The sequence below is a fragment of the Rhipicephalus sanguineus genome, chromosome 5, assembly GCF_013339695.2.
Source record: "Rhipicephalus sanguineus isolate Rsan-2018 chromosome 5, BIME_Rsan_1.4, whole genome shotgun sequence".
Classification (NCBI taxonomy): domain Eukaryota; kingdom Metazoa; phylum Arthropoda; class Arachnida; order Ixodida; family Ixodidae; genus Rhipicephalus; species Rhipicephalus sanguineus.
This window is the reverse complement of record NC_051180.1, coordinates 81,426,384-81,452,668: the sequence shown is the minus strand read 5'-3', so window position 1 is coordinate 81,452,668 and position 26,285 is coordinate 81,426,384. Positions and strand designations below refer to the sequence as shown.

The following is a 26,285-nucleotide window of genomic DNA, read 5'->3' as shown; positions in this document are numbered from 1 at the left end:
AACGCACTAACCTCTACAGCAAGTAGGTGCAATTGCGTACGCAAGTAAATTGCTTGCTCTAGCACGCTTCTATCCTCCACGTATTCGCACCTGCACGTCAACTTAATTGCCCCATTGCTGCAAAAAATTCACTTCCTATGAGGACCCGGTACATAGTGTTGCCTGTAATGCTTGTTCCCTACGTTGTGCATAGTACAGAAGAACACCCTGCTGTTAAACTGAATCGAACAATCTGCCTTGTATTGGATGTATGTTGTTGACGCAAATGCTAAATAAACCTACAACTTCATGGCACCAAAGCTGTGTTTTTTTCCCTCACTATTCCTGCTCTTCCTCTTATAAGCTTAGGTTATTAGCGCGAAAGGCATACACGGATGCTGTACTAAGCACATAAGATGTGGCGTACTTACGTAAGATGTGGCGTCTATCGCTGCCACTGCTTGCAACAGGATGCCTCGAATGGTTCCGCTGCACTTGTGTTCTGTCACGTGAGTGGCTTTTATCGCGGAAAGGTGCCTCGTGAAGAACGACGCTGTGTGCGTGTTGCACACAGGAGCAGCACCCTGATTTTTTTAATCGAAATTAATATTGCTACGATACTGGGAGAACGCATGGAAGAAGAGGACAACGACGCAGGGCACGAACTGTGATCTGCTCGATCCCTGGACTCTTGCATCCATCATCTCTTGTAAATAAACGCATCACACCGTAACAGTATTGGTGGACGTGCTGGGTACAGCAGAGCAATCCCGGGTGAACGATCACGGAAGCGCTACATCTGGAGCTACGCCGAAGCCGCCGACTGGCCGGACTACCACCCCTCTCTATGGACCCGATTGCTGACGGTGACAACACGCGGTCTTCGTCTGGCGCTACGTGGCTCCAACACATGGTGCCACGAACCTTCTCTGGTAAGGTTGGAGAAGACGTCGACGAATGGCTGAAACACTACAATCGTGTGAGTAGATACAACCATTGGGATTCGGCCTCCCGGCTGATCAACGTCGGATTGTTTCTTGAAGGAACGGCGTTGGTGTGGTTCGAAAACCACGAAGAAACAATAGCGACGTGGGAAGAGTTTCAGAAGGAAATAGCGAGCTGCTTCGGGGACCCTTCAATGAAGAAGAAGCGCGCTGAGCAAACTTTAATGCAGCGTGCTCAAGTGCCCGGCGAGACTTGCACAACTTACATTGAGGAGATCTTGAAATTGTGCAAGTCTGTAGACCCACGCATGAAGGAAGATGACAAGGTTGGGCATCTCCTCAAAGGTATTGCTGAAGATGTCTACAATTTCCTCATCGGGAAGGACACCTTGGAGTCTGTAGCGGACGTAATTCAACACTGCCGCACGTTTGAGACTCTGAAGGCTAGGCGCATCACTCCCAAGTTTGGTAGACTTGCCAACGTCACTACCGTTGCAAGTGTCGACGTCACTCCAACACCACCCTGCGATCTTGCCGCAACGATTAGACAAATCGTGCGCGAAGAACTTGGACGACGTGATGCTGTCACCACGACAAGGGCACGTGCCAGTGATGTCCCTCTGCCATACGACGCAATGTGTGCTGCCGTTGATGCCACGGTGTACGACGTGCCCCTATCAGGAGCACCGGAGCAACCAAGCGACAACCTACATCGTCGCAGTGGTCCCCAGAACGCCTTCATCCAACCACCTACAATGGTGTCCTCGTGGGACGATCACAGGTACACGGTGCCTCGTGGAAGGTTTGGTGACGTGCGTGAGGCCCCTGTGTGCTTCTACTGTGGTTTCCGTGGACATGTGGCTCGATTCTGCGCTCAAAGACGTCGCGCACCACAGCGCCACTACGAGGGACCACCGCCTTCTCCTCGACAAAACAGCTGGCGCGGTGGTATGCGCTCAATGCGGGACACGTACGTCGGCCACGGCTTCCAGCAAAATGCCCGCAGTGACACGCACGTCGGACGCAATTTCCACCAGAACTTCCGCAGCGACTCGCCCTCCTCTGTACGAAGCTTGACGCCCCCTACTGCGCGCCGGCGCCGTTCCCCGTCTCCTGGTCGCCGCGTCACTTCCCCACCGCCGGGAAACTAGGTGGTGCGGCCGATGGAGGTGAGGTCGCCGAACATTTGTCACTACATCCACCTATGCCTCCACCCGTTTCTATGACGCAAAATAAGGTCCCCGTTCTCGTTGATGGACTACCTACGATGGCTTTAATAGACACTGGAGCAGCTGTTTCGGTCATGAGTTTTAACTTTAAACTGCGGCTAGGACATAAAGTGATGTTTCGCTGGAACAGCAGTGCAACATTTCGTGCAGTGAGTGGGGAGACGCTAAGCCCTATCGGCGTGTGTGTTGTGAGTGTTACTTTGGGCGACAAGGTGTTCAAGGTAGAATTTGCTGTCCTGGCTAGCTCCACACATGACATTATCTTGGGGATCGATTTTCTACGAGACTGTGGTGCCACCGTAGATTGTGGCGCCGGTGAAGTTTTGCTGTCGGCATTTACTGACGATTCCAAGCGCTGCCAAGGGTCCATTACCGTCATTGAGGACGTCCTCTTGCCACCCAAATCGATGAAGAACGTACCCGTTGACACCTCTGCCTCAGACGCCGGCACGTTTGATGTTCTTGTGGAGCCGGTTCCTCTTAATTGCGCCAAGAAAAATGTGCTCGTGCCGCGTTGCGTTCTTTCCATCAGCAATGGGCGATCGGCTTTGTGGGTGTTAAATTATTCTACTGAACCTGTCATGCTGCCCAGTGGAATGCGGCTCGCCCTCTTCGAACAAAATGTGAACAGTTTGATTGCGTCTTTAAGCGACCAGAGTGTAGACCTTGTTCGGGCAACTCACTATACAGAAACCGACTTTCTAAGCATGATAAACAAGTCGCTGTCATCAGAAAAACGCCAAGCCTTGGTCAAAGTCCTGGCCAAGCATGCCACTGTTTTCGACTTTGCACAGAATGAAGAGCAAACAAGTGCACCCGATTCGCGGACTCGTCACGTGATCGACACAGGATCCGCTCACCCTATCCGGCAGAAACCGTACCGTGTGTCATCTGCAGAGCGCAAGATCATTGCTGAACAGGTAGAAGAGATGTTAAAAAAAAAGGTCATCCAAGAATCATGTAGCCCTTGGGCTGCCCCTGTGATTCTTGTCCGGAAGAAAGACAGTACATGGCGATTCTGCGTGGACTACGGACGCCTCAACTCCGTTACTAAGAAGGATGTGTACCCGCTTCCCAGGATTGATGACGTCATTGATTGTTTGCATTCTGCGTCGTACTTCTCATCCGTGGGTCTCAGGTCTGGATATTGGCAAATTCCCATGCATCCGAGTGACAAAGAGAAAACGGCATTCATAACCCCAGATGGTCTCTTTGAATTTAATGTAATGCCTTTTGGCCTGTGTAACGCTCCAGCCACGTTTGAGCGCTTCATGGACACTATTTTGCGTGGACTAAAGTGGGAAGTTTGTCTATGCTACCTTGACGACATTATAATTTTTGGCCGTACATTCGATGAGCACAACCGTCGTCTAGACATTGTTCTAACCTGCCTTGAGAAAGCTAAGCTCACCCTGAATTCTAAGAAGTGTCACTTTGGCAACCGTGAGACTCTGGTTCTCGGTCACCTGGTTGACAAGCATGGAGTTCGACCCGACCCTCAGAAGGTCGCTGCAGTTAGCAGCTTCAAACCACCTCAGTCTGTACGAGAGTTGCGAAGCTTTTTGGGCTTATGCTCGTACTTCCGTCGCTTCGTGCCTAAGTTCGCCGACCTCGCTTTCCCTTTGACGTGCCTACTCAATAAGGATGTGCCTTTTCGGTGGTCAGCAGAATGCGAGTCATCGTTTTTGCAACTCAAGTTTGTTCTTACCTCAGGGCCCGTGCTCCGCCACTATGACCCATCTGCTGCCACAGAAGTACATACCGACGCCAGTGGTGTAGGTCTCGGCGCCGTCTTGGTCCAACGCCATGGAGCTACTGAACACGTCGTTGCCTATGCCAGTCGTTGTTTAAGTAAACCGGAGCGCAACTACACTGTCACAGAGCAGGAATGCCTCGCGGTCGTATTCGCCGTCCACAAGTTTCGACCGTATATCTACGGACGCCGATTTTCCATTATCACAGACCATCATTCTTTATGTTGGCTCACTGGACTACGTGACCCATCCGGCCGTCTTGCTCGTTGGGCGTTACGACTCCAAGAACATGACTTTGAAGTTCGTTACAAGAGCGGTCGTCGTCATGCCGACGCCGATTGCCTCTCGCGGCTTCCCCTTCCGACAACCGAGTGTGACGCAGACAACTTCGATGAATATTTAGCAGTTGTCGATGCCCGATTTCCTGACCTGACCACTTTTAGCGCAGAGCAACGCAGTGACAACAGTCTCGCCCCTTTCTTTATCTCCGGAACGAACGGTCAACGCAGTTTCGTCGTAAAGGACGACGTTCTTTACAAGAAGAAATATTCCGGCATAGGCGCCCGTTTACTTCTAGTTGTGCCAACAAGTCTGCGACAACGCGTCCTCCGAGCTATGCACGACGACCCTACGTCTGGACATATGGGTTTTTCCAGGACATATCAGCGCACACAAGAACGCTTCTTCTGGCCGAAAATGCGTCAAAGTGTGACTGCATACGTTGCGAGCTGTGAGCAATGTCAACGCTACAAGCGTCCGACAACCGAGCCAGCAGGACTACTTCATCCCATAGCACCCCCTGGTTCTCCATTTGAGGTCGTTGGTGTTGACCTGCTCGGCCCTTTTCCGCGATCAACGAACGGCAACCGATGGATTAAAGTGGGCGTCGACCACTTGACACGCTATGCCGAAACTGCGGCAATTCCTACAGCAACGGCCACTCAAGTTTCGCAGTTTGTGCTGTCGCACATTATATTACGCCATGGATCCCCACGTGTTATCATCGGTGATCGCGGGCGGCAATTTATTGCCGATGTAGTTGAAGACCTGCTTCGTCTCGCTAAGTCTCATTTTCGTCACACCACTCCGTATCACCCGCAGACGAACGGTTTAACCGAAAGAACCAACAGAACTCTCGTCAACATGATTTCCATGTATGTTGATTCCGGACACAAAACGTGGGACGCCGTCTTGCCCTTCATAACCTTTGCCTACAATACTGCACAGCACGAGACGACCAGATACAACCCCGAACAGCCCTTGACACTATTCTTCCGCTTTCTGAAACCGGCCAACCTACTCTCGCCGAAACCCTTTGCCGTGCAGAAGAGGCCCGGCGTATCGCCCGCCTTCGTACTCTCGCTTCCCAGAAACGCTCTAAGAACCGTTACGACGGACGTCACCGACACGTATTGTACGAGAAAGGCGATTTGGTGTGGCTTTGGACGCCGCTTCGCAAGCGCGGCCTATGCCAAAAGTTCCTAGCCAACTACACTGGCCCCTTTGTTGTCATGGAACGTCTCAGCGATGTCACGTATGTGATATCGCGGCTCTTGTCTACTGGCCGCCGCTCAAGAAAGACCAACGTCGTGCATGTTGCCCGCCTCAAACGCTTTCATCGTCGCAACGAAACCTGACTCGCCCGGTGGGCATCGTCTGCAAAGGGGGAATCGCTACGATACTGGGAGAACGCATGGAAGAAGAGGACAACGACGCAGGGCACGAACTGTGATCTGCTCGATCCCTGGACTCTTGCATCCATCATCTCTTGTAAATAAACGCATCTCACCGTAACAATATATTTCCTTCTCGCTCAACGAAACATTCGAAGATCTATCTATCTATCTATCTATCTATCTATCTATCTATCTATCTATCTATCTATCTATCTATCTATCTATCTATCTATCTATCTATCTATCTATCTATCTATCTATCTATCTATCTATCTATCTATCTATCTATCTATCTATCTATCTATCTATCTATCTATCTATCTATCTATCTATCTATCTATCTATCTATCTATCTTTCTTCCTTCTACAAAAAGAAGCGACGAGATGTACTAGGTGTGCGAACTTCTGTCCATCGCTAACATAGCGCGATAGTTACGAGGCTGCAAATTGTCATCCAATATGCACCAGCTCTCCGAACGTATAACATGCCATAAAGAGTGTGAAATAACGGGTTACCCCCGAATAAAAAATTTGCGCTGTAATTCGCTTCGTATGGGGAACTGACCACAGTGGACGCGCGAAAGCAACGCGTGTTGCAGCAACTCTACAAACTCGATAAACATAGAGCGTCGGCTTATTTCCTGTCTGTTGTTGTTTGCAACAAGCACTACTGCCTTCATTCTTCCATTATTTACAATTCCATTCCCCGCCTTTCCGCTCATTCGTTCCGCTCACTGTAATTTGGGAGGAGCCCGCGTCGTACGCATGCCAAGAATATCAAAAGTAAAAGCGCCAAGACAGACACACTTTTGTAAAATGCGACTCCCTAGCGAAACTCTCGCGTCGTGCTCCAATCAACCGCGAAGGCCGGCCAGCGTCCGTCGTGCAGCGAACACTAAGGAGTGGGCACTCAAAGCAAAACGGACTCCGTGGTGCAACGCGACCACGACAGATGTCGTTTCGTCCCCAGCCGTTATACACCGGTCGCACGCAACTCTCCGTCGTCGTTCGGTGCGTAGCTACATGACGAAGTGCTTTCCTCCCCCGTTGCAACCCCCCCACTCCTTCGTCAACCCCTGGTTGGGCCCCCTTCAGATTCCCTCGCCCCGCCGTTGAGTGGTGGCGCAGACAAGTGACGACGTTATGCCCACTGCCAGCGGCCGGATCGGGGAGTGTGTTTCTCTTGTGGAAGCGCTCTGCTTGTGGCATCGCAGCCCGACGCGCAGGATTCGAGCGATTTTTCGCACCCCAGGACACGACCGGACCCGGCAGTCATGTGGAAGCGAGGAAAACTAGCCTTTCTCCTCCTGCTCGTACAGGTATTTTCAATTGCAATCAGCAGCTTTGCGCGTCTTGTTGCGCGAATGTGCAAGGCAGGAAAAAAAATCAACGCAGAAATTGAGCTGTGCAGTACTGAACGCTGCTCTTGCACAATATATGTATATCTTCCTTTCGCTTAAGTTCGAATATACATGATTGTACAGGACAATTTTATTGAAGGTAATGCCATATTTAACGAGGAGTTCGTCTAACCACGCATCTTCGACAGCGAAGGCGGAGCAATTTTTTTTGTAATGTTGTCTTTTCGAAAATTTTGTGCATGCTTCCTTCAGACACTAATTGGTTGTGAATGTAGTGGACCGTCGTCTCTTTTTATTATTATTATTATTATTATTATTATTATTATTATTATTATTATTATTATTATTATTATTATTATTATTATTATTATTATTATTATTATTATTATTATTATTCAAATAAATTGAAGAGTTGCCGTGGAAACAAAGTTCGCGAATGTCCAGGGCCCACACGTAAAGAAAAAAAATGCGGGAGGGAGAATGATAACCTGTTCAATTTGTAACAAATGCTTTCTTCATTAACCAATATTTGAATCTCGATAAACGTAAAGTCATTCATGTCGCTTTCTTTTTTTTCGTCATAGAAAGAACAGTGTCGTTGTTTCAAAGCGCACAAGCAAGTTAATTATTGAGTCCATTTACTACAAAAAGCAAAGAACTGTAACCTAGTCCATCGCCGAATGAGCGCGTTGAACTTTCCGTTGAAAACGGCACGGCCTTCAGTAAACTTGTCCTGTGCGGCGAAAATCTAGCACTTAAGACGCCACTTTGGCCAAGAAGAGAGTTCAATATACGAGTATTTCAACATCCGTTTTTTTTTGTTTTTTTTTTTCTGCCACTACTGAGCAGAGCTGCCAGGAACAGGCCCCGTAAATAAGTGTGCACACCATGACAGAAAAAGTCTCTTTAGCAAACAGACGCTCTCCCTGCCAACAAACATACGTATGAATTCCTTCGCGGACGTTTTACAAGGTCTAACAAAAAAAAGGGGGGGGGAGCGAAGTTTGCACTAAGTCACGCAATGCTTGAAACAGCGAAACTGGACGATTCTGGAGTCTAATCTGGTTGCTTCTAGGTTTTTGCTATAGGCTTTAGCTAGGTTATTCACGACACGGACGTCCAACGTCCAGAACCGAGCGTTCGCACCTCTCATAGATCTATGGACACGTCGTCGTTGGCGCAGGGCTTCCATCGCTTCGGGCTCTTCTCGCAGCCGCCGTTGCCTTTCCCGTTCCCTAGTATATGGCAGCTTCGCATTAGTCGTGCCAAGCCTGAAGGAAGAGCGCAGCTGGATGGCCTTCCTTGTTTCTCATTATTTCTTTCTTTCTTTCCTCTCTTTCTTTCTCTTTGTTTCTTGTATCTCTATTTTGTATCTGTTTCTTTCTATTTCTTCCTTTCTATTTCCTTCTCTTTCTCGTTCCTTTTATCGTTATGTCCCGTTCTTTCCTTTCTTTATCTCTGCTTTTTTTTTCTCTCTCTCTTTAGTTCTCTCTAGATCTTTCGTTTTTTTCTATCTCTTTCTCTCTCTCCCTCTTTCTATATCTCTCTCGGTCTTTCTATCTTTTCATATCTTTATTTATTCCCATTATTCCTCTCAATTTTTCTCTCTCTCTTTCTTTCTATAGCTTTCTCTCTCTCTCTCTGTCTTAGTGAACCAGTGGTGAGTTTTTGCCCAATTTCTGTCGCACATACCCTTTCACGATGACGATAGTTTTCTGATAGACCGCGCAAATTACGGCTAGATTAAATAGTTTCGCTGTTATAAATTTGAACAAGAAAGAGGGCCGAGGAGGGGGCGATGCAGCTACGGGTAGTACTTATTATCGAATTTCTGGTAAATCAAAGGTATAATGTGTTATGGCACACAAACGCGGTTTTGAAGTAACCTAATTGTTAAGCCCCATGTAATATTTTCGAAAATGGCGCACAAAAGCCCCTGGAGTCAACTAGAATGTTTCGGGGTCTAGTCTTTGCAAAAGGTCAGTCGGCGCCTTTTAGCTACTACAAACATCCAACGAGTAGTTTTATGCTTCCTCTGTCCGCCGCGGTGGCGGAGCGGTTACGGTGCTCGGCTGCTGACCCGAAGTTCGCGGGTTCGACCCCGGCCGCGGCAGTCTAATTTTGATGGAGGCGAAATGCTAGAGGCCACTGTATTGTGCGATGTCAGTGCACTCCAAAGAACACCAGACGGTCGAGGTGGCACGTAAAACCCCATATGTTATTGTTTATACTTCCCCTGCCTCTGGCGAAAACCATTGCACTAGTACCTTTTCAGGATGGATTTATCTTACCTGTCCCACGGATTTTATACCAAAGATACATTTGCTAGTGCTCTCATAGGGAATCACCCCGTTTCGTATTCGGTCCAGAGTAACTCAAACATTCCATATTTATAGCTGAAAATGTGCTGATACGGTGGCTAACGTAGATACTAAATAACAGTAGATTAGTCCGTCGGCATTCGCTACAGGTTTAGAGTAGCCAATGCTATACTTTTTTTTTTGCTGCCAGACAACACAATACATTAATGGATCTAGGTTAATTACGGAGAACGATGATCAATGACTCATACTCTTATGTGCTACAAGTAAGCATCTTATTTTGAAATATGCCTGTTTTAAAAAAGTACGTGCAAACGCGATACAGTGGTGCGTTTGTAAATGAGACTCACGTGTACGTAGTTACAGCTTGTGCTCATTAAATACCATTTAGATTAATTTTAAACACCGACATATCATTTAAAAAACGAAGACGCAAGAAAGCGTAGACAAAACACAACGTTCGTGTTGTGTCTACGACTTGTTTCGCCTCCGCTTCCTGAGAGACTGGACTTGTCGTGCTTTCAGAATGAATCACTGCCACGCGAACACCAGTTTTGTCTGCCCATTCTTATATCCTCTACATATTTTGGATGGTCCAGAAATCAGGACAGTGACGTCCGAAGGAAGCACTACGAATTCTCGGTGCCCACGCACCATCCTAACTTTTGCCTTCTTATACGCATGCACAACAGGCGCCAGCAAACGCGTACGTTGAGGCGTCAGTCGTCGGCCGGCAGCAGAGATGAAAGACGAACCTTACAGCTTGGTGCGGAAACCGGATGCCGTACAGAGACAGACCGTCGGCATTGTGTCCGTGCGATTAAACCGTAGCCTTCACTGCGTCACCGTACGGGTGAAATTCTATTAGGAACGCTAGTTGACTGTCAAGCGGTCAACACCAGCGGCAAGCCACAAGGTGTCGTTGGCGGCCGAAACGGCAATAGTTGGTACACGCCATAGCACTAATATGTTGACACTACACAGGGTCTTTTAGCCGGGCTTGTTTACTGTACGGTAAGTACGGAAATACAGTACCGTCGTGGTCGGCGCAAAGTCTTTCTAGTCTGCAAGAACTCTATTGGCCATCCTCTAATCGCGTTACAGTAATTAATGAGCAACTCTAGTGGCTAAACGGAAAGGCGAGCTAGTTGGTACTGATTCATAATGGTGTAATAGTAGCGCAAAAAAAAAGACGAAGACAAGAAAGCGCTTGTGGTGTTCACTTTCTTGTCTTCGTCTTTTTTTGCGCTACTATTACATCATTATGAATCTAGTGGCTAATATGTTTTTAAAAAGCTGCTTACCGACTAAGAAGGTACGGCATTTCGCTCCTCACCTTACGACAAACCAGCACTACTAAAACACTCCAATATTGCATTGAGTAGCTACAGCGCCTCGCTGTGCGTGCATCCAGTCACAGGTCGCGCCGAGGTATGTTCCGAAATTCGCGTGGGTATCCGTTTCGGTAGCGCTGAAGCCGCATATTATCGCAGGCGCCGGGCGCTCAACGCATCGCAGGCGAAAGCGAAATGCGATTCAACTACAACATGCATCGTGTCACAAAGAAATGTCGGGCACGCAAACACGAACTAGCGCACAGGAAAGCAGATAACAGAATACGTTTACCTCGACTTGTGTCCGTGTCAGCTCGCTTAGCTTTTCTTTCAAACGTGAAGTCCGACCAACTAGCTCGACTTTCTGTGGCTTCATAAACAACATGCCTGAAATGGCAACTTGAATAGAATGTCATAAATTATACTAGGTTAAGCTCTATACTGCGTTTCTTGCATCAGGTGCTAAAGGTCGGTCAGCAAAATGTGTAAGTCCACGTGTCTCGCATTTGGATTTATAAACGTGGACTCCGCAATTGGCTCCGCGGCTGCGTGCTACCGGAACTAATCGCGGAGGCCACGATACGAAAACAAAGAGGCGCCAATCGATCCAGAACAACCTATTGACAACCTCGTATAAATAGCCTCGTATAAATAACGAGGTTTGTTTATGTCTAAGGCACAGAGCATCTTCAGTTATTACTCAGTCTAAAAAAAATTACATTACGGGTGGTAAAATCATTGAAGTATTTCTTGGTGCGAACGCGTCTACTGCAAGAAGTATCGTTAGCTTCCATATCGTCGTCCCTGATGTATGAAACGGAGTATGGGTGATTCCACGTAAGATCGAACAAACGATGGCCGGTCGACCTCTTAAATTTATTTCAGAATTTTATATATTATTGCCTGATGAGTAGAAAGAAGAGATCTGCAATTTGTTTTGCCGCCAAAAATTTTTTCGAAGCACAGGAAATCAATGACGAAGAGGTGGAGTGGAGCGCTCATCCGCTCTGCTGTTTCGGCCAACTTTCGTTATGAATTGCACAAAATATATTAAAGTTAGGTAGCTGAAATTTCTTTAACTAAATATATGCATGTTTTTGCTTCTGCTCAGGCATTTTTAGTTTTTATGTGTAGTGTAGATGTTTTTATAAAAAACCTCTAAATTGGCCCAGGAAAGGTTATTTTCTTTACTTTGAAGGTCTTTATCTCAAAAAAGCCTTGTAGCAGAGCGACAAAAATTCCGCATTACGTTCTTCGCATGCTTATCTACTTATCTACCAAACTGCCGAATCTTATATTTATATGTTTCAGTAAAGAGATATGATCGGGCTAAGTTTCAAGAAAACACCGAACAATGGAAACTTCTGACGACATTTAAAAAAAATATATATATTTCTTAAACTTTGTCCGCTTAATCTCCTCCACATCAGCTTTCACAATCATTAAAGACATGTTGCATAATGTCGTTGTACTAATAGTTAAGGCCCCTCCAATGAGACCCTTAGGCAAGGATTGGCAATTCCGACTTCTTGCCCAGCAAGTGTATAAAATGCAGGCCGGATTGAATTTCTTTTTATTAAAAGGCCAGCAGGTACCGAAAAGGGTGCCGCCGGCACTGAAGACGTTAATTTTGAAATTATTTGGTCACTGCAGCGGTCACGAGCGCGCGGCTACCGAGCAGGCGCGCGCGCACCCGAGATGCTCGTTGTAAGAGAAGGCACAGTGAGAGCTCGTTTTCGCGTCCTCAGACCGATTGAGTTCGAAACAGCAACACCTGTCGGGTGACTTGAACGCACGTGTACCGGTAGTCGCAGTGATCTGGTTAATGACGTCGATTTCTTTTTCAGGGGGCATAAGAATGTCATCGTTAAACTGTGCGTTCCGTGAAGATCTTTCATTGCAGTGGTAGCAAAAGCACGCGTAGCACACGTAGTCCGTCTCACTGAAAGTCACTGATCTTTCGGGCGTTAAACGTTCCTTCAAAGCATTTATGTCTAGGTCGGTAACTGCGAAATTTTGGCTTCTTTTCAATAATTAAAGGAGTACTGACACGATTTTGAGACATCGCAAAAGGGACATTTTTTGCTTCGTTGGTATGCAGTGTCAACGCTGTCCACACACTGGAGTCGGAGAACACGTATAAAATATTTTAATTTGACTTTGAAGTTTTCGTCGCTGAGCATCTGCAAGCCAGCCCTACTGCAAGGACATTATCCCGACGAGCCAAGATTATCCCCCCGAGTTTGCGAGTTCTGCGTCTTGCATGCAGCCTAAATCGTAGAAATCACTGTCAGGGTCACTGGACGACAATTCACTCATCTTTATTTATATGTTCCATGAGCAGATGACGGATTTGCCGCTAGTACGTTTCGAGTTTCTGTATCCCCGTGACGTCACACTGCTATGAAACGTCGCTGAGAAGCCACCCCCTCGATATTGAAACCGTCTATTTAAGGTGGCTCTAATTAAAATATATACGATGCATTCCCAGGCACCACAATAGTAGTTTTAGGTTTCTCGACACCAGTATTTTTATTTAGAGCGACAATCCGAATTTTTTTTTAAATTCGAGTTAGTACTCCTTTAAGCTTCTTGTGCTTCGAAAGGTAGTCTCCACAATACACTCATTCAGAGCTATACTTTCTCGCCATGAGACGCACAGGAGGAGTAGAGCAAGAGCAAAGCACAAGAACTATCCGCGCCGAATGAAGTGTGAACAGCGCAGTGAACGCGCGGCCCGTTCAGGCTGTCTGCTGCCGACATCTAAGATAGGCAAGCGCATCCGGTTACCGATAGTTTTGCTTTTAATTTCCTTTGACATTCCATATTTTGCTTTGCCACTGGAGCGCCACGTTCATGCTTTCCACTGATCGCAACTGGCGCAGCGCAGTTTTCTGGCAGCAGCGTGCGTGAAGCGAGCGCTCATAGCGTTTTCATCTTGCTTCCATCTCCGCCGTGTTATCAGCGCTTATAGCTGCGATGCGAACAGAGGGCGGATAGAATAGCGAAGCTCCAGTGCACGTGCGTTTAAGTCACCCGAGAGGTGTTGCTGTTTCGAACTCAATCGGTTTGAGGACGCCAAAAAGACTTCTCACTGCGCCGTCTCTTACAACGAGCATTTCGGGTGCGCGCGCGCCTGCTCGGTAGCCCTGAGCTCGTGGCCGCTGCAGTGACCAAATAATTTCACAATTAACGTCTTCAGTGCCGGCAACCCCTTTTTGGGTACTGCTCCCCTTTTAATAAAAAGAAATTCAATCCTCCCTGCATTTTATACACTTGCTGGGCAAGAAGTCGGAATTCCCAATCCTTGCCTAAGGAAAACTTGGTAATGGGCTAGTTGGTCACACATGATCAACGTTTTTTGCGCAAACTGCGCTCATGTGTTTTGTGCGTCCTTCATCGCCGTCTTCAGTTCGATGTTGTAAAGTTTGCGCAAAAAACGTTGATCTTGCCTAAGGGTCTTATTGGAGGGTCCATAATTATTAGTGCAACGACATTATGCAACATGTTTTTAATGATTGTGAAAGCTGATGTGGAGGAGAATAAGTGGACAAAGTTTAAGAAATGTAAAAAATTGGTATTTTTTTTAAACTGTCGTCAGAAGTTTCCATTGTTCGGCGTTTTCTTGAACTTAGCCCGATCATATCTCTTTACTGAAACGTTATATAAATATAAGATTCGGCAGTTTGGTAGATAAGCATGCGAATAACGTAATGAGGAATTTTTCTCGCTCTGATACAAGGCTTTTTTGAGATAAAGACCTTCAAAGTAAAGAAAATAACGTTTCCTGGGCCAAATTTGAGGTTTTTTATAAAGACATCTACACTACATATAAAAACTAAAAATATCTGAGCAGAAGCAAAAACATGCATATCTTTAGTTAAAGACATTTCAGCTACCTAACTTTAATATATTTTGTGCAATTCATAACGAAAGTTGGCCGAAACAGCAGAGCGGATGAGCGCTCCACTCCAACTCTTCGTCATTATTGATTTCCTGTGCTTCGAAAAAATTTTTGGCGGCAAAACAAATTGCGGATCTCTTCTTTCTACTCATCAGGCAATAATATATAAAATTTTGAAATAAATTTAAGAGGTCGACCAGCCATCGTTTGTTCGATCTTACGTGGAATCACCCATATAATTATCACTGAACTGTTTTTCTCTGCCTGTTGGAAGAGTATGACTAAATTGTGGGTAATGTACGCCTCTATGCACACCCTAAGCTTCATAAACGGCTCTCAATGCCAGGCAGCTTGCGTTTGTTGCCACATTTAAGTAAGTCAGGAGTGGACCTCACATGTCCAGTTGCACACATCCAGGGGCAAATACTAGCAGTGGTGCGAAAATGATCACACAATGAAGAGTGGAGGCAGTTCCGATATGATGCACACAATGAAAGACGCTACCGGCGTACCTCCCCACCCAAGAGCCGGAAAACTCGGTCTGATTTTTACTTATTTTTTTTGTCCTATTTTAACATCTATTATTACTTTTTTGCGCCTCTCTCCTCTCGTCTTTTTCTCCCAGAACCTTCCCCAGCGATTTGTATACGCCGGCTAAATTCTGTGCACTTCAATAAAGAGTTCTCTCTCTCTCTCTCTCTCTGTCTCGCCATATAAATGCCAATCGTATTAATATGCAACTTAATATGTAACAACTGTTGATCTACTTTTATCGGTCTTCTCAAGGCTCTCTTCATGCTTGCGCTCGGTTCATGCAGGTGTCCCTGATCATCGTGTACGCACTCTGCGTGCAGTACGAGGTGGCAGCTGACGCCTCGAACGGTCTCAACAGCATGTCCGAGGCACTCGGGGGCAACGCGCCCAAGGATAATTCCATCGAGAAGTACTACTCCAGTGAGTGCGCGCCCTCCCCAACGCCTTCTGTCAGCAGCTATAGGCGCCGCCTTCGCGCAGAGTCTCATTGAGCGACGCCATCTTCTTGGGTTTTCGGTCGGCCACAGTTGCTGTGGCGGAAGTGCCTATAGGGTTACTGACACAGTATATGCAACTGTTTTTTTTTTTATAGCGAAGCATTTACTTTAGGATCTCCAGGATATTGTTGACAGCAGCAACTACGAATATTGTCTTTCGAATAACGTACGTGCAGAACCGAGCTCATACAACATCTATCTATCTATCTATCTATCTATCTATCTATCTATCTATCTATCTATCTATCTATCTATCTATCTATCTATCTATCTATCTATCTATCTATCTATCTATCTATCTATCTATCTATCTATCTATCTATCTATCTATCTATCTATCTATCTATCTATCTATCTATCTATCTATCTATCTATCTATCTATCTATCTATCTATCTATCTATCTATCTATCTATCTATCTATCTTCAAGTGGTTGTTGCAGGCCCGTAGCCAGAAATTTTTTTCGAAGGGGGGGGGGGCACTACCTGAAAGCCTTGACTATTTGAGAAATGCACCTACCTTTATTTTTGGTAAAAACACGTACTTCACCAAAATTTCGGGGGTGGGGGGGCAAGGACCCCCCCTCCCCTGGCTACGGGCCTGGGTTGTTGGTGCGTTCAGCGTAAGCATAACAACTACCGACTCAAAGAAACGACGTGGTTCGGGTGTCGCACGAGGGTCTATACTGAGGAGCCCTGAAGACATCTGTCACCGAGATAGGGCCCGTCTCCGAGACAGCCTCTTCCTCCAGGCAGCACGACCAAAATACTCGACACGTGAGGCTATGAGTCAACGGGACTTCGTACCAGGAAGTCGATCGGCTGTGGCGAGCTTTTTTCTCGGGAGGATTCTTCGGGACACAAGGGCTTGAAACCATTTCAGCTACGCGCTCGTCTTCGTCGAAAAAAAAAAAAGAAAAATAAACACATGGTTACGCGGAGACATCAACTTTCGCGAACGGCATTATTTTATATTTTCCTACACCACCATCGGTCACCGTGAAACACAACGCACGTCGAAGTTTAAGTCTCTCGAGAGAATGAGAGGAATCGGTATAAGGACATTGAAGGAGACGCGGTTAGGTTAGCTGTTAAGAAGTGCCCCTCGGTCTTCCTATCATGCGCAATTTTATATAGCAGCAAACCTTAGCAATGGCTCGCAGTCTTATATTATAGCTTAAAAATTAAGTTATTAAACTGGTACCGCCACACAGTTTGTGTTGAATTCAGAGAACTCAGCAGCGAGAAACAAACCCTTTATGACTATCGCGCGAGCTAAACGTAAAAAGGCAGCGCTATACGTTTGTATCAGTGCCAACTGTGAGCATTCGCTCAGAAATATACGGTTTGGTGCCGTCAGCAGTTGCACCAAATTACACGGATTTACTATACGAATAAACCGGTAAAAACCCGTCAGGACGCTTAAGACTTAACGTTTATAGAACGCAGAAGTTGTGTGCGCATGCGCGTCAACGGCGAGTCGCTTGATTTACGGCCGATTGCGAGACTATCGACAACGTCAAGAGCGCCAACAGCTGCGACGCGCGCATCCCGTGGCAAACGGTGGGGAGGGAAAGAGGGTGTAGAACAAGCCGAATTCCGCGCATATAATTATATACCCTCTGACCAAGAAACAAAGCGGCCGTGACTGGCGTGGTCGAAAACGATTGCTCGTTCCAGGGAATCGCTCAGGCGCGCCGATGCATGCCCGCGGCCGCCTTGCCTGCATGCTGGACGTGCGCTTTGCGATCCAGACTTCTCCCGCCTAAATGCACAGCCCTCTCCGAAAGTTTTAATGCCATTATTGCCTGAGTTGCTCCAAACATCGTCGAATTCTCCGTATAGTCAAATTCGATAATGGCGCAGATTTAGCCCCAATCAGAGAGGCTGTTGCAGCGCACTCTCATTACCTAAGAGGGAGGGGGGGGGGGCGCAAAGTCTGCCTCAACGTTCGATATAGCTTGCACAATCATGAGAATACAAATGTAATGTTTATTAGGCTGCTATAAAAGCGGAGCCAACACTGGAACCGCAGACGTTAGTCTGATATGACGCCCGCATCGTAGGAATACATCTGTAGTGTTTATTGCTTTTTTTGTGAAATTAAATAGCCAGCATCACAACCACAATTGACGTTTCACCGACATCACTGTCTCTCTGTCCTCCTTCCGACCCCTATATCTTCACCACTGTGCAGGGTAGCAAACCGGTCACTCGCACCAGCTTAGTCTCCTTACCTCTTCATTTTCATCTATTTCTCTCTCTCTCTCACCGACATTATGCCTGCATAGGCTGCTTATCCAAACCAGTTTATAGACCTGGCGTGGCTCTGTGGTAGAATACTTCAGTGCCACGCAGAATGCTAGGGTTCGATTCTTGCTGCGATCCTAATTCTTTCCATTCGTCGGGTCAACGCTGCCGATGTCGGTTTTTCTTAACGCTCTCGCATTTAAATTACCAATGTCTGTTCTCGCCGTTCCTGCTTAGACATAAACTGTCAATCACCTGTGGCGCATACCCGTACACTGCGGCCCGTGGTAAACGGGTGTGTGCCACACGTATCTAGAGGAAAGAGTTTGACGACCTGCGCGACAGGATTTTCACGTTATTCATGTCATGACCCGACACTCTTACCCTCCCATGCGAATTTTGGTCAACACCAAGTTAAGGAGGCGATCATGAAAGCACCCAGACGTAGGCGGCTAGATCTATCTATCTATCTATCTATCTATCTATCTATCTATCTATCTATCTATCTATCTATCTATCTATCTATCTATCTATCTATCTATCTATCTATCTATCTATCTATCTATCTATCTATCTATCTATCTATCTATCTATCTATCTATCTATCTATCTATCTATCTATCTATCTATCTATCTAAGAGAAAATTCGGCAGATCCCACGTACCGTGGGGATCGATGTTATGCGAAGAATGCGCGGGAAGGTGACTGTGGCCCACTTTTTCACATTGAGCGAAACGTTACGGAATGACGCTAGAGAAATGTGAAAATGGTATACGCACACACATATTTTGAAGAGTCGCACATGTATTATATAACCAGTCGTTTAGAGTTGCTTAACGATGCCGACAGCAACATAGGTGTTACCAACACCAAACACAGTAAGACACAATATTAATGAGAACTAACAGACAATAACGCCAAGGAAAGTATAGGGGGTGTTACCTGTAGTCTTTAGAATATAAATGTGAAGAAAGTAAAGTGGACGAAAAGATAACTTGCCGCCGGCAGGGACCCAGCCTGCGACCTTCGAATAACGCGTCCTATGCTCTACCACTGAGCTACGGCGGCGGTCATCCTCCCGTCCACTTTGTGGGGTATATATGTGGATTTAAACATGGGAGTGTTACTCAGCGCCAATCGCAGCCATGGCGGTGAGTGTGGAACACTTTTTTCTGCCTGTTGGCGTCACGTAGCACGTAACCTTTTTACGAGCTGGCAGCTGAGCAATAATCCCTCGCATACTACCTGAAGGCATCAAGTCTGCCAGGACGAGACCCTCGCTATGAATGAAGGAAAGGAGATGATTCTTAAAGGCCCGTTCATCTTTGTTAGACACAATATTAATAAGAACTAACAGACTGCCGGCAGGGACCGAACCTGCGACCTTCGAATAACGCGTCCGATGCTCTACCACTGAGCTACAGCGGCGGTCATCCTCCTGTCCACTTTGTGGGTATATATGTGGATTTAAACATGGGAGTGTTACTCAGCGCCAATCGCAGAAATGGCGGCACAGTAAGCTAATATGTAGTGCTTATATTCAATACTGGATAGCGCGAATTCGAATAGGACATTGAAGGAACACAGATCGCAACTAAGCTTTATTCAGAAAAGTTTCCCTAGATATATACACAGCCGAAAGGCACGCGCAGGCGCACTGCCCGTACGTTACAGTCACAGTTGCAGCTGTTAGAGTTGCGTTGCAGTTGTTATGTTTATACCTATCCGCTGTGACGGAGAACGCACGGACGTTTCACGAAACCGTGTCCATGTTTGGGAGGAGTTCTTGACAGTTCTTGAACAAGGTCACCATCACCGTGATCAGTGAGCACCAGCAGCTGGATAGGACTCGTTATTGGATCCGTTCGTGATCACGGCTACGAACGGTCTAAGTGTAGTGAAGTGCGGGGTATAAGAGAGCTGGTGGGAACCGCGGATGGCTTTTGCGAAGAAGTGATCTATGATGCCTTCTGTCCTGGACGTGGCACCGAGGTCTTGTGATGCCCCGTCCACATCCAAGCCGTCTTTCATGCCGTCTAAGAACCAGGCGTTGTTGGGTTTTGATAAATCAATGCTGAAGTCACCGGTAATCATAAGAAACATGGACCTCTCGGCAGAAGTATTGTAGGAAGCACTGACCCCGGTTTTTGCGTAACCGACGTGGTCGACGCTGCAGACCACGTTAACGAATGAATGGTAGCCCAGCGTCTTCCAGGGCTGCTCTGTCTTCAGCTCCCACACTTTCCTTGCGCCGGCCGCTGTGGTGTAGTGGTTACGGCGCTCGGCAGCTGACCCGAAGGTCGGGGGTTCGATCCCGGCCGCGGCAGTCGCATTTCGATGGATACAAAATGCTAGAGGCCCGTGTACTGTGCGATGTCAGTGCAGGTTAAGGAATTCCAGATGGTCAAAATTTCCGGAGCCCTTCACTACGGCGTCTCTCATAATCATATCGTGGTTTTGGGACGTAAAACCCAACAATTACTATTATTATTACTTTCCTTCCGTGTCAATGTGTGTGTTCGCGGTTTTTTTTTTTTTTTCGAAAGTCTGCCCTTAGGCATAATATTTATTCAGAAATACACATATAAATTTGCTTCGTGTATGAAGTCCAGTAACGAGCGGTGGTGAGGTCCACTAATCCAGCAGTCAAGGTCGGGTGGTCGGCCAGGCCTGAGGCCTGTTGCACGTAGGTGACGACGACGGCTTAATTGTAGACCCGTGCATGTCCACAATAGGTGTGTGACAGTTACGTCGCTGATTGGAGCGTCGCAAAATGGGCACGATGTACCATACGGGCCGCGGTACTTTTGCGCCCAAAGGGTGGTCACGGATGGGGTAAGTGCAACCCCAACACGAAGCCTCCGCAACGTAACCTCCTCTCGGCGGGTTAAACCACCAGGGAGGTCTGACCCACACGGAGGTATAAGAGCTCGTGTGGTACGTCGGAGGCTTTCTTTTTCCCGTAGCATCTGTCCTTGAGCATCCTCAGGAAAATGCGGTAGTGGGTGCGGTGTGACTTGTGGGTGGGTTGCCAAATCAGCTTTGACAAGGTCCGGCAAAGCGGCCCGAGGCACCCACTGAACACGTATCCGCACAGATGCGGAGGCAGCAAGATGGTGAATACTATCCGAGAGTGACGTAGACCGATACACTCGTCGTATATCGTGGATAGCTTGCGTCGAGTCCGTACGAATGAGGAGCTGAGAGCATCTGTCAGGTATAAGAAAAGGTATCAGTGCTGCCAATCCGTCACGTATGGCAGCCAGCTCAGCAAGGTGAGCCGGTGGTGCGGGATCCGCAAAATACGAGCATGTCTGGCAAGCCTCTGGTATTGATGGACATACAAGAGCGGTGTGAATGGTGGTGCCACTCACACTGGCATCAGTATAGGCGACGAGAGTGGCGGTATCTTGGTGATCGGCACGAAGCAAACGGGAAACTTGGGCGTTCGCCTGGCGTGGAACCGGGTTGTAAAGGCGACCAAGAGGTTTGTTTTCAGTGAGTTGCATTTTGTTCCACGGGGCAATAATGCTCGTCTCTGAAGGGGATTGGTGAACTTCTTGGCCCATGTACCGCGCCAATGCAGCAACCGAACAGAACGTTGATGGCTTGAGGTTGCGCGCACAGCGACGCTGGTGTACTAACTCGTCAATGGTATTTAGTTGGGACTCCTGCTGCAGTACTGTTAACGGAGTGATACGTGGCAGTCCAGTTATGGCCCGCATGGCTTCGTGGTTAATCGCCTCTAGACGTGCCCACTCTGCCAGCGTGAGGTGATGAAACTGGGCGCGGTAGACGAGCCTCGGTTGCAATATCGAACGGACAAGGAGGCGAGCCATGTTGGAGTTAGCGCCACCAGATTTCTTCGCAATCCGTCGTATGAGATGGATAGTTTCTGATGCCTGCTGTTTGGCACTTTTGACCCAAGGTCCTGCAGATCCGGTGGCGTGAATTTCCAGGCCAAGCACACGGAGATTCGAAGTTTCATGTAGCGGCTGCTGATCCAAAATTAACTGCAGAGGCCGAACTCCCAGTATACGACGTCCATACTTGTTCGCAACCGACATAAACTTCGTTTTTTTCTTTGGAGATTTCTAGCCCAATCTGGGTGCACCAGTTATGAGTTATGTCGAGGGCCTCTTGCAAAGCTTGTTCTTGACAGCTGATTTCAGGGTGCACTGACCAAAGGGTGATGTCATCTGCATACATGATGTATTTTGCGTGGTGTATTAGCGCCAGCTTCCATCCCAGTGGGAGGAGGGCCACGTTAAAAAGAACTGGTGCTAGCACAGATCCCTGTGGGACACCTCTATTGGAAACAAACCGTCCAACTTGTTGACCTGCTAGGCGAATGGAAAAGCTGCGATCGTGGAGAAAGGCTTTCACAAACGCGCAGACTCGACTGGGTAATTGGAGCCAGTGAAGAATTTCCACAATAGCATCATTGCTCACATGATCATATGCTTTGCGAATGTCCATAGACAGAATGGTGCGAATCCGTCGAGAGCGACCTCCAACAAGAACCATGGATGAGAGGTAAGCGAGGCCATCCTCAGTGCCCAGATGCGGACGGAACCCAATTTGGCCAGGGTGATACCAGGAGTATCTCTCGAGCCACCACGTGATGCGTGTCGCTAGCATACGCTCTGTCAGTTTACCCAATGTTGAAGTGAGAGCTATCGGGCGCATGTGTGCGATATTTCCTGGAGGCTTTCCTGGTTTGGGAATGGGAACCATTTCTGCATGCCGCCAAGAGTCAGGAATGGCTGATGTAGACGAAGCTTTGTTTATGGCCTCTAACAGGACATGTAGAACCTTGCCTTCAGTGTTTTTGTAAAGTTCATAAGGTATGCCATCCGGCCCGGGTGCTTTGCTCGGTTTTGATTGGTCTATTGCTGATAAGAATTCGGCCATAGTGAAGTCAGCCTGTATGCCCTCTATATCGGCGAGCGTAGGAAGCGTACCTGCATATGCTGGCAAGCAGTTCTGAGCAGTGAATGGAGGCGGTGCCATGTCTAACGCAGGAAAGAATGTGTGGGCGACGATATCGGCGAATGCTGCTGGAGTCTGGCCAGAGGCTAACAGGGCGCAGGCTGCGGGGTCAGGAGGCCGCCGACCGCGTTCCATGGCTCGGAAGGTGCGCCATATAGAGGCATTGGACGCCGAAGGCCCAAGTGAGGAGCACCAGTCCATCCAACGGCCGCGTTCCAGGCGGCGTTCGTGGCGGCGAGCTGCTGCTTGAAGGCGTTGGGCTTCCAACCGAATGGCACTTGCTGTAGGGTCACGTTTTGACGCTACTTCTGCTTGACGGCGCGAGGCCCATAGACGCAGAAGCTGCAAATCTGGAGCAGGTCGCGATTCAGCCACCCATGACACACGTGTTGCCTGAGCTAGTGCCGCACTTAAACAATCTGAAGGATCCGAAAGAGAGCGAGAGATAGTGTTTTCTGAAACTACCCTGTACTGATCCCAATCCACCACTCGACAAGGCCGGCGAAGGCGGCCAGTTCCGCCCGAATGTAAACCGAGGTGAATTGGGTGGTGGTCGCTACCCCAATAGTCAGGTTCAATTGCCCAGGAGACCGCAGTATCGCCTAGCCACCAAGATAAGTCCGGTGAATGAGGCAACGCGCGAGGGTGATCACGGCGACGGGTGGCCACTGACACATCATTAAGAAGCGTAAAGTGTGCGTCCGTAAATGTATCCAGCACACCAGCATACCAGCATAGCATGAACGCTGGTATACGGGTATGTGCCACACGTGACTGAGGGAAAGAGTTTCATGACGTACTCGACAGGTATTTTGCGTTATAATGTCATCACCAGTGAATCGTATTCGTCATACACTCATCCGATGCTATGCGAATTTTGGTATATTACAACCTATGGAGACTACCGGGAGAGCGCCCAGACGTAGGCGGCTGGCTAGATAGATAGATAGATAGATAGATAGGCAGATAAAAACGCCCAAAGTGCCTGAGGTTCGCTAAGAAATGCTTCGCATTTAATACAGCATAGAAGTACTCGCTGACTACTTCGCATGAAACCGATTCCCACAACGCGTGGGACCTGCCGAATTTTTTTACAGAAGAAGGGTACAAGGGCCGCGCACTGTCACTCGAAGTCGGCGACCAGGAATACAACCTCAAAACAGCTAAATACCCAAAAAGAAGGATGGGTCATCGTCTAGGCTTCCATATCGAAACGATGTTTGAGCAGCTGTCGTAAAAGAACACATCATGAACCTGAAATTCAATTTCGTGGCCTCGCACAAAATCTTTTATATATCGGATACACTTCCACCAGCAATGGAGATTCAAGCTCTGCGACCCCCAGTATTTGTGGACATTTCCTATCTTCGAACGTTCCTTATAAACGACCTTGCACTTTCCACCAAATGCATCCATAACTGCGTAGCCTTTCTAAAATAGATTGATTGGCGTAGTTGATGGAAATTCCAAGTTCCCGGCTTCTACACGAAGTAATGCTATACACATGGAGTCCCAAGCCGTATCAGTGACGCTACTTTCTGTGAGTTCAACAAAACCAGCACCGCCCTGAAGGGTTGGAGCTGCGAAGAAGGCAAATACACATGGCAGAGCGAAAAGTCACGTAAGAATGCGTGGCTTTCAATTAAATTATCATTACGTGTATCAAATGTTCCAACACGAGTGATTTCTTCAGTAGCGCTTTTCTAAAAAGGCGTTACCTTCTCAGAACTGTAGCCAAAAGGTAATAAAATTCTATAAACTATTCGATAAAGAAATAGCATCGACTACATGGAGTCTCTTCGTGAGTACTTAGTCTGCTATAAACACGACGCTTGTTACACAAAATCGTATCGAATATATTTGTATATTTTCAATAATTTTGATCGTCTCGATAGGCGTATCTTTGCTTACGGTAGGGCCCTCAGTCGTACAGTATGACACGCTCGTGGCAGAGGTACCGTTGCACCACTTTGTTGACAACGTCGGAGTAGGACTCCGCCGGTTGTTTCCTCGGCGGCCAGTATCTTCTTTTCTTCACCAAATCCATTATCACGAGCGGCATCTGGAAGAACAGGAAGGGGCTGGGAGCGACGAGCGCCTCGTTGATGTAGTGCATCCAGAGCCGCGTCCTGTAAAACTTCCAGTGGACCTCAGCGTTGTCGATTATCTTCTGGAAGGTTCCTGTCACGATGGCGATGAGCGAGTTCAGCATTGCGATGAGCATGAGCACCTGGTAGACGGAGTACATGGTGGAGCCAACTACTTCGGTGAACCTGTGCTCGTTGATGGACCCGTCCTCGGCGTTAGCCACCACCACGTCTGCCTGATCATCGGACGCGACGCCCAGCATCCGAAGGAACAACGTCTTCATGGAATTGCCGAACGATGTGAAAGCTGGGCTCTGTTTCACTTCCTCGCCGTCGGGTTCCGTCCTTTTCATTCCTTTGTAGGGCTCGTACATGCGCGTCAGCCCGAACGCAAACGCCAGCATGATGCAGATACAGATGAAGAAGAACCGCACGATCTCGACCATCATGGATGAAATAGACACTTGCAGTGGTCCTAGCTTGGCGCTCTCCTGAAAGTAGAACATGAGCTTGAAGACGCTCATCACAGAGGACACCGCGAACAGTGCCTCGTGTATGAGAGTGCTGTCCATGCTGGGCCAATCCTTGCGAGGAGGCACGGTACCTTCGCTCGGATCTCCCAGCAACTCCGCCCAAGCGACAATCCAAAAGATGAAAGTGAGCAAGAATAGGCTGATCATGGTTATGTCGTACCAGTGCCACATGCTGCTGAAGTATCGCGACGCGCCGATGGTATAACAGTGTACGATCTCTTCGAAGACGAAGCCCATTACCCAGATGACGATAAGCCACTCGACCCCGGTGTGAGGAGCGCCCCGGGACGTTCTCGCCTTGTCGAGACATATCTGCATATACACGAAGAATACGAACATGAGTCTCGCAGCGAAGTGGTTCATGTACTTGTTCACGGGGCTCGACCAGTGCTTCGCCATGACCGACTGCGGCATCAGCTTGACCCAAATTACTACTACGGGCAGCGTGAAGAACCTGATCCCGAAGTGGACGAGCTTGACTGGAAACGCCAGTCGGTTCCACGCTTTGAAATCTCCTTCCCACTCGATACGAAGCACTTGCTGGACGTGGCCGTGCGTGACGAACTCGCGCTCGTTGTACTGCAGGGCCAGGATGACGCGCGGAAACGCTAGGTGCGTCACCCGGCCTTCGAGCCCCGCCGGTTGTTCGAGGAGTACGCGCGTCTCCTCAACCGTGCGGCATTGGTCGAGCAGGGCGCACGTGAATGTTCGAAGCTTCGCGATCTCCTGGTCGTATTCCCTTCGGAATTCTTCTTCGGCGTGCGACGTCCCGATCATGCCCTGAGCGTAGAGGAAAGAATCGAGTATAGGGTCGCCCGATACCTGAAGCATGTAGTGGGGATTGCAGATGGCCTTGTACGTGTTTAGGTTGCGCGTCGATGCGTTCACTCC

At 47.9% G+C, this 26,285-nt stretch overlaps 1 protein-coding gene and 1 long non-coding RNA gene across 2 annotated transcripts in view; one reads left to right on the top strand and one right to left on the bottom strand.

The window, feature by feature from the left end:
- The window catches only part of LOC119393854 (uncharacterized), a 28,878-nt gene extending 17,847 nt beyond the window's left edge, over positions 1-11,031 (bottom strand). Inside the window, exon 1 of the long non-coding RNA XR_005184010.2 lies at positions 10,891-11,031. This is a non-coding gene — a long non-coding RNA (uncharacterized LOC119393854). The remainder of the gene's footprint in view (positions 1-10,890) is intronic.
- Positions 6,704-26,285, top strand: part of LOC119393853 (ammonium transporter Rh type A) — a 50,602-nt gene continuing 31,020 nt past the window's right edge. The window contains exons 1-2 of the mRNA XM_037661033.2: positions 6,704-6,901; positions 15,321-15,456. Of these exons, the coding sequence (XP_037516961.1) occupies positions 6,857-6,901; positions 15,321-15,456 (181 nt within the window). The 5' untranslated portion in view covers positions 6,704-6,856. The remainder of the gene's footprint in view (positions 6,902-15,320; positions 15,457-26,285) is intronic.